We start from the raw sequence: 9,074 nt of genomic DNA on the forward strand, positions 1-9,074 counted from the left end.
TATATTATATTATATTATATTATATTATATTATATTTTATTATATTATATTATATTATATTATATTATATCTACAGGTTACAGCTTTACCTGACAGTTATATTATATTATATTATATTATATTATATTATATTATATCTACAGGTTACAGCTTTACCTGACAGGAGCTCTATCCATGTTATATTATATTATATTATATTATATTATATTATATCTACAGGTTACAGCTTTACCTGACAGTTATATTATATTATATTATATTATATCATATTATATCTACAGGTTACAGCTTTACCTGACAGTTATATTATATTATATTATATTATATTATATTATATTATATTATATCTACAGGTTACAGCTTTACCTGACAGTTATATTATATTATATTATATTATATAATGTTATATTATATTATATCTACAGGTTACAGCTTTACCTGACAGTTATATTATATTATATTATATTATATAATGTTATATTATATTATATTATATTATATCTACAGGTTACAGCTTTACCTGACAGTTATATTATATTATATTATATTATATCATATTATATCTACAGGTTACAGCTTTACCTGACAGTTATATTATATTATATTATATTATATTATATTATATTATATTATATCTACAGGTTACAGCTTTACCTGACAGTTATATTATATTATATTATATTATATAATGTTATATTATATTATATCTACAGGTTACAGCTTTACCTGACAGTTATATTATATTATATTATATTATATAATGTTATATTATATTATATTATATTATATCTACAGGTTACAGCTTTACCTGACAGTTATATTATATTATATTATATAATATTATATTATATCTACAGGTTACAGCTTTACCTGACAGTTATATTATATTATATTATATTATATTATATTATATCTACAGGTTACAGCTTTACCTGACAGTTATATTATATTATATTATATTATATTATATTATATCTACAGGTTACAGCTTTACCTGGCAGTTATATTATATTATATTATATTATATTATATTATATAATATTATATTATATCTACAGGTTACAGCTTTACCTGACAGTTATATTATATTATATTATATTATATTATATTATATTATATTATATTATATTATATTATATAATATTATATTATATTATATTATATTATATTATATTATATTATATTATATTATATTATATTATATTATATTATATTATATTATATTATATTATATCTACAGGTTACAGCTTTACCTGGCAGTTATATTATATTATATTATATTATATTATATTATATCTACAGGTTACAGCTTTACCTGACAGCAGCTTTATCCATGTTATATTATATTATGTTATATTATATTTTATTATATTATATTATATTATGTTATATTATATTATATTATATTATATTATATTATATTATATTATATTATATTATATTATATTATATTATATTATATTATATTATATTATATTATATTATATTATATTAATTTATATTATATTATATTATATCTACAGGTTACAGCTTTACCTGACAGCAGGTTTATCCATGTTATATTATATTATATTATATTATATTATATTATATTATACCATTGTAGCTGTTTGGTATATATATATATGTTTATACACATATGTATTATAATATTTATTATTTTATTATTTATGATATATATTTAATTTAAAACTTTAAAACTACTAATTATAAGTAGATCATTCAAATATTAAATATAGAATATTATTTATGTATTTATTATATATAAACAAATATAATAAATATTGACGTATATTATATTTTCTATGTTTTTTAAATATATATGTTAAAAGATATTTAAAAAAAATAAAATAGCTATAACAGTTAAGCACATTTAGCCTATTTTACATCAGGAGTGTAGTAACATAAACTTACATTTGCTTACATATGATTCTTATGATGTATTTAGATTTTATAAATAAAAAAGAAATAGAAAAGTAAATAAGAAAAACAAAAAAAATGTATCTGCAGATGCCTGAACAATTACATAAATAAATAAATGACCTTTTATGATCTTTTAATATTGTTTAACTGTAAACCTTATTAAAAATGTTCTTTATGTTTCATACTGTAAATATTTACACATCCATCATATTTAATTAAAATTCTGCACATTTAAAAACCAGATTTATATTTTTTACTGTTCGATTTATTTATTTTTGACTCTTGTAGTAGCCTAATTTTTTTTTTTCATTTTCTGTATATTATTTCTTTTATTATTGCACCACAAGTTAAATTCCTTATACATAAAAACTCACTTGGCAATAAACGTGTTTCTGATTTCAGGCGGTTAAAGCCACAAGGTGGCGTTAAAACTGCTCTACAGCTGAATACAACTGAAGACACAGGTGATAAGGAAGACATTAAGTGTACATTTAACAACAAATATAATAAAATATAATAATACATCTGTAAAGGAGGAAACTATGAACATACGCACTAAAAATGGCAGTAAATAAACTTTAGAAATCAATGAAAATGGATTTAATTTTCATGTCTGAGGCGAAAAACCTTAAAACGAAAAAGACCTTTAGTGATGTTAAATGACTCATATGATGCTCTCAACATCATAAATAAAGTTATTATACAAACATTAAATAATCTGTAACTATACTAACAATAAATACTGCCTTTTAACTGCACAGATGAGTAGAATAATGCATATGTAAAGGAGGAAACTATGAACCTACACGCTAAAAATGACAGTATATAAACTTTAGAAATCAATGAAAATGGCGAAAAACTTTAAACGAAAAAGACCATAGTGATATTAAATGACTCATATGATGCTCTCAACATCATAAATAAAGTTATTATACAAACATTAAATACTCTGTAACTATACTAACAATAAATACTGCCTTTAGACTGCACAGATGAGTGTTCTGTGTTTTCCTAATGAGTGTAAACCTGCATGACCCGGTGGATTTATGACGTAATTCAGTCTCTCAGCATAATTACGCAGCAGGGTTCCCGACAGAAGCTTTTAATGTGAAGGGCTGAAGCTCCAGTGACTCTTCTGTCTTTTTTTAATTGTGCTTTATGAGGAAACTTTACTTCTTCCACCTCAAACCCAAAGAAGTAACACCAGGTGTTTCTGTTTGTCATGTCAGAGCATTTACTGTCAAAATAATTGGAAATAAAACTCCCTTTTCAATCAGTGTGTCACACTTTTTGGTTCATCCTGCAGTTCTCTGCATGGGTTTTCATTCACAATTGTTTATACTTTAAATACTTTATAATTCTGAAGTCACAATCTGCAGGAATATCTTTACTCATACTTTGCATTAACAGAACATGTTTTAAGGTGTATTGTGTCTAAATATTGAGAATATATATGAATTATAGTGCACATTTAGGATCATTGTATCAGGAACAGCTAATTTAACACACACTGAAAATGTGTAGATGGCCGGACTTGACCTTGAGAAGGCACGACGTCTTCAAAGCACACAGAGTGAAAATGGCTGTGATCCCTGTCGCTCTTAATGTTCTAATCCTCATGAGAGTTGTAACGGAGCTGCAGAAAAAAGAGGATTTCTGAATGAAGGCTTAAGTGTGTGTGTGTGTGTGTGTGTGTGTGTGTGTGTGTGTGTGTGTGTGTGTGTGTGTGTGTGTGTGTGGGTATGTTTCCTGCTGAGAGGGATGTCTGGAGGACGGAGCGGTCAAAACAGTGTGGAAACTTAATGTTTATCTAGGTTAGCAGTTACCCCCAAGACTTTCTGCAAAGGAGCTTAGACTGTCTCGTTGAGTAAATCACGTAATCTGATACTGTTGCTAAAATAAGAGTTACGTCCTCCATTCAAGCTCCGTCTGGGTTAAGTGTCCAAGACGGTGATTGTGTCTACAATGTGTGTGTGCTTTTGTATAAGATATCAGCGTCAGGTTTTTCATTTTACTCTTATAAGTACATCAAAATGTAAATCACACTAAATACAGTAAGAGACTGCAAATGAAAGGTCCCATGTTGTATAAAGTGAGGGGCAGCAGCTTTTTAATTGGTCTATGATCAAAGCTGCCGAGTGGTCCTGTGACCTTGTACTTCATCACACAAAGTGAGAGTATATTACTTAGATATCAATTAGTCCAAAAAGTTTAATTCAATGTACGCCGCTTGATTGCACTCAGACAAGTTGAGAATCTGCTAAAACAGAATGACCAGTTCAAACTCCTGTTAAGAGACGAAAGGACACGGTGTCCCGGCCTGTGTAGGCGACAATCACGTGCTTCTTTACGGCCGATAAGATCACATTTCAGGAGGAATTCAACCCCCTTAAAATACACATGAACACCGGCCTAAAAGCCTACGATGAAACCATCTTGGTGCCCTTTGCTTCTTTACTGTAATAAATAGCTGTAATATTTTTAACACACTTTAAGAGATAGAGATCACGTGACCATGATAACACCACACCAGTCAGAAGGGACATGGCAGGAGATAAAAGTACATTTATTAAAAACGTATTAATCCACCTTGCGATAGGTGATCCAGGCTGCTTTTCTGCAGAACTATCAGATAATGTGAAATACACTGATAAGTAAAGCTTATCCTTCCCTTTTCTTTTCTGCAAGCGTGCCTCTGCATGCCTTAAATATTGTCAGCGGGTCAACTTCCTCAGCTGATTTTGGCTCGCCCCCAACTACAACCTGGGAGACTCTGCAGCTCTAAGCTTACACTTCACACAGGAGGAGGCTGCCAAATGGCTTCCTGAAGCAACACGACAGAGGGCGAGAGCTGCCAGGACGCTCCCGTCACCCCGTCTGTAATGGCACCCTTCAAACATGACACTATGGCAGGAGAGTCACTCAGTAGGTTGTGTTTATTTCTTTTTTGTAGGCAGGGTTCCTGTGTTTAGGGAATGACATTCTGGTGACAGGCAAAACAAGAAAATAAGGAACGAAGCACGGGCCAAGAGAAGAGCGCATAACAGATTCCCCCAGTGCAACTAGTAGAAAATACCAGCTGGTCCCTATAAATATAGAGTGGCATTTAAAGTTCTTCCAAATGTACAAGATATGTTACAGTTAAACTTCACAACATGAACAGTGGACATACAAAAAACACAATTTAGAGGACTTTCTTAAGCTCATCATACAAGACGAGCACGAAGGCGCCGCCCATGCCCCTGAGCACGTTGGACCAGGCCCCCTTGAAGAAGGCCTTGGAGCCCTCGTCACGTGCGATCTTCTTCCAGCAGTCAAGGGTGCCGCTGTACATGATGTCGGCTGAGGGGGAAAACAGAATTACAAAAAAGATGTCACACCTTTATTCAAGTACCAGCAGCTAAAGAAACAGGAAGTTTTACTTTGTCACGCTGTATTTTATTACCTCCTTTGCGTCCAGACTGCATCATCATGCGACGACGGACAGTGTCGAAGGGGTAGGACACGAAGCCAGCGACCGCAGTCACAGACTGAGCGATCATCCAGCTGACGAAAATGTGGGTGTTCTTGGGGTCTGGAAGCATGCCTGTAAGAGAAACATCAAGCAGGAGGGTTAACTAACATCTCAGAAAGCTCCACTGAGATGAGACACATCAAACCTGGCAACGCCTGATGATGAAAACCCACCCTTTGCTGTGTCGTAGACGCCAAAGTAGGCTGCTCTGTAGATGATGATGCCCTGCACGGACACGCTGAAGCCCTGGTACAGACCCTTGATGCCATCAGACCTGGAGATCTTCACCAAGCAGTCTCCCAGGCCACTGAACTCACGCCCTGCTCCAGCTTTGCCAACATCAGCAGCCAGGCGTGTTCTGGCGAAGTCGAGGGGGTAGACAAAACAGAGAGAAGTGGCTCCGGCCGCGCCACCAGATGCCAGGTTACCTGCAAAGTATCTCCAGAACTGCTTGCGTTTGTCAACGCCGTCGAGGAAAATCTTCTTGTACTTGTCCTTGAAAGCAAAGTTGAGGGCCTGAGTGGGGAAGTATCTGATGACGTTGGCCAGATTGCCTCTCCAGAACGAGAGGAAGCCCTGCTCTTTGGGGATACGGACAATGCAGTCCACGATGCCTTTGTACTGCATGTCAGCTGTAATCTGTTTGCTGGCATGTTGCACCTGTAATCAAAGCAGAGGTACGGCCGTGCATTAGGGATCATAAAATAACACGCAGGATAAGCTGATCTTTTTTTCCCCCATACATAGCTTTATTGGGTTATCACAACACAATACATGTTCAATCAGTAAGGATACATTTCACCCATTTTCCCCCCTTTTAGAACACGAACAAAAGCAGGAGGGGTGAACAGTAATTAAACCAACAAAAACACGTAAAAAAAGGACATTTAGAGGAGGGATTCAAAATGCTTGGGAGAAAAAAAATATATCTAACACTATGTAAATGTTGGGCCTGGAGTTCAACCACCATATCATCGCACAAAAGACAATTACTGGCCTCTCTCCAAATCCTAACTAGAAACAAAATAAAAATAGTAACATCAGTTTATCTTAGATTAGACCCATCTATCTTAATCATCTAGGGAGGGAAGGGAATTGATGAAAATGAGAAGTTTTATACAAAAATGTCAGATGTCAATGTCACCCCCTAATACTGTACTTGATTTCTTCTAAATGTAAAAACCACATTAGATCCTTTAGCCCAGAGTTAGGGGAGGGAAGATTCTTATCCATCTAATGAAGGGAAATACATCTACAGGCAACCAGAGATGCAAAAGTGTGTGAATTCTTCAGGCACACCAAAGATGGAGGTCAAAGACTCCAAAGCACCAGTTTATTTAAAGTCTTTGATGTTAAGTTTGCATCTACATTTAACTTTTTTAACTCATAAATAATCATGACTTCCATGTGTCTGTCTGACACATTTGCATCCATGTGAGAGAGAGTACAACTCTGATGGCAGCCATTCAACTATGCACAGCCCCTCCTCTTCCTCTTCCTCCTCCTCCTGAGCTCAGGCCCAATGCGCAGTGGAGTGCCATGGCGCAAACCTTGCTGTGACCTTGGCTGTTTGTGGTCAAGCCAATCTAAACGCCCTGACATGTAAAATGCGCGCCCCTGAACGCCACACTCACAGCAGAAGGTCATTTCAGACTTTTACATTACTGCGTTTTTGCTTGGCAAGACTGCAGCTCGCAGGCCGGTGCATTACGTAACAGGCTCTATGCGCATCGTTTGCGCGCAGCTCTTAACTGTGGGTCTGCAGCAAACTGACACAGCTGCTCGGATTCACCGTTTAAACTCCAGCTTATACCCTTAATGCACCATCTTTACATTATGTCATTACCCAAATAGAGTCATTACAGCTGATTCAACCCCCCCTCCGGCCCCTTTCTGCCCTTCCTGCAGGATAAGATCACCTAGTTTGGGGTTGCACGCACGAACACGCAGCCTCTAATTAACAACAGCTGCAGATCATTAAAGCGTCTTGAGAAATAACCATGTGAACACTCACCTGGAGGAGAAGCTTCACTCTCTCGATGGGGGCTACAGCTGTTTTGGAGATGGCAGCGGCGATACCACCAGCCAAGAAGTCCTTGGCGAAGGAAATAGCTGTCTCACTCATCTTCAGGTGCTGTTATCACACGCCGTCGGTCTAAAGGGGGTCTGCCTGCCTGCCTGTCTGCCTGCCGGTGGAGTTGAAATGGCCGACTCCGGTGTGGAGGAGAGGGGATTTAAGAAGACTGAACGCGAGAGAAACCGTGAACTTCCACTCGTGCGTCTGATTGGTCGGCTGCAGGAGCGGTGGGCGGGGCTTCACTGATGTCCTCTGATTCAGATGTTGGTGCTGTCACTCACTCACCAGTGAACTCTCTGCAGGACAAAAACCAAATCGTGTCACTTTAATCAGTAGATTTTCTGATTGAATCGCATCTCGACACAACTGTGCATCTGTTTTAAAGTGGTTCACAGTCAAATGTCCGTTTTTGAAGCAGCTGGGGCCTAAAAGGCTCAAGGGCATCCCCTCTGTTGATGACCTTTGGCTGCCACTCAGTTTCCCACAGTATGGAGGAGGACATGATTGAATCAGCTGACTGGGTCCACGTGGAAGCTGTCAGCTGACCTCTCCAAGCACATTAAGTACACATCAAGTCAGCCTGGTGGACGTGCTGTCGTGAATACTCATGAAACACAAGAACATTAATTGAAAATCAGTTAGCAGAGTGCAGATATTAAAGGGTAGTTCAGATATTTGGTTTGAAGGTTATTTGTGTAGTACAATTCAACAACAAGGTCATTTAAAACAAATACAAAAGATTAATACAGTTACAGGAGTTACGGTGCAGTTTACTGAAAAGCAAACAGAGAAGTCTTCAGTCTGGATTTAAAAGACCTGCAGATATGTAGTGACGTGGTGACGTTTGAGCTACTCAACCAGTGTCAGTGTGTTTCCAACAGGGTCACTACACCGGGGAAGACATATTTACAAAACATGGCAGAGGACACCTGCATCTTACGGTCACTCTGCACTTTAAATACTCTGGTTTTGTGTGGTTGCTTTTAGATTTTAAAGGAAACCGTTTAAAATGTTATTTCTTTTTTGTCTTGACTGTTTTATTGGATCATTTTATTTTATGGTTGACTCGGGGGAGGAATGCAAGAAAAAATGTACCTGCTCGCAAAGTTCATTCATTCATTTATTCAGTAGATTGTGGTCGGCACACGCTCAGTTTGGACACAGGAGTTGCTGTTCGACCGCTGCCTCGACCGTTTACTTTAGTGTCCTTAGTTCACAACTAAGCCCCCACCACAGTGATTTCCTGCTTGATCCAATAAGGAAGTGCCAAAACTGCAGTTCTCCGAGTGTGCACCAGGGGCAGGTTTCACAATAGAGCAGTTTCTCATCGACACCCATGTTAAAAAGGACGATTTCACAGCATCATTAAACCTGTTTAAGGCCTGGTACAAAAAAACATTCTAGTCTGTATGTTTAGGTCATATCTCCATGACAACACTGAGGGGGTGAATTTTTTTGTACCAGGCTAGTTTTTATTTTATTGGAGGTTAAATTTATGAATAATTAGGGGCGTGGCCTCTTGAGTGACAGATAGCCTCTGGCCCTCACTTCTCCTCGAAG

The 9,074-nt window shown here is 36.3% G+C and overlaps 1 protein-coding gene across 1 annotated transcript; it reads right to left on the reverse strand.

The window, feature by feature from the left end:
• Positions 1-4,841: 4,841 nt before the first annotated feature.
• Positions 4,842-7,648, reverse strand: slc25a5 (solute carrier family 25 member 5). Its single transcript, XM_083914739.1, has 4 exons — positions 7,452-7,648; positions 5,611-6,097; positions 5,369-5,509; positions 4,842-5,265 (listed from the first exon to the last, which is right to left on the reverse strand). The coding sequence occupies exons 1-4, from the start codon at positions 7,560-7,562 to the stop codon at positions 5,108-5,110; spliced, it is 897 nt and encodes a 298-aa protein (XP_083770865.1). The 5' UTR covers positions 7,563-7,648; the 3' UTR covers positions 4,842-5,107.
• Between the last annotated feature and the right edge of the window lie 1,426 nt (positions 7,649-9,074).

The sequence above is a fragment of the Echiichthys vipera genome (assembly GCF_963691815.1).
Source record: "Echiichthys vipera genome assembly, chromosome: 6".
Taxonomy (NCBI): domain Eukaryota; kingdom Metazoa; phylum Chordata; class Actinopteri; order Perciformes; family Trachinidae; genus Echiichthys; species Echiichthys vipera.

Excerpts from the sequence above, each read along its gene's own strand:
- slc25a5 (XM_083914739.1), bottom strand. The coding sequence starts at position 7,562 with ATGAGTGAGACAGCTATTTCCTTCGCCAAGGACTTCTTGGCTGGTGGT. Across the intron at positions 6,098-7,451 it reads GAGTGAAGCTTCTCCTCCAG|GTGCAACATGCCAGCAAACA; the intron begins GTGAGTGTTCAC and ends CTTTGATTACAG. Across the intron at positions 5,266-5,368 it reads GCAGTCTGGACGCAAAGGAG|CCGACATCATGTACAGCGGC; the intron begins GTAATAAAATAC and ends TTTCCCCCTCAG.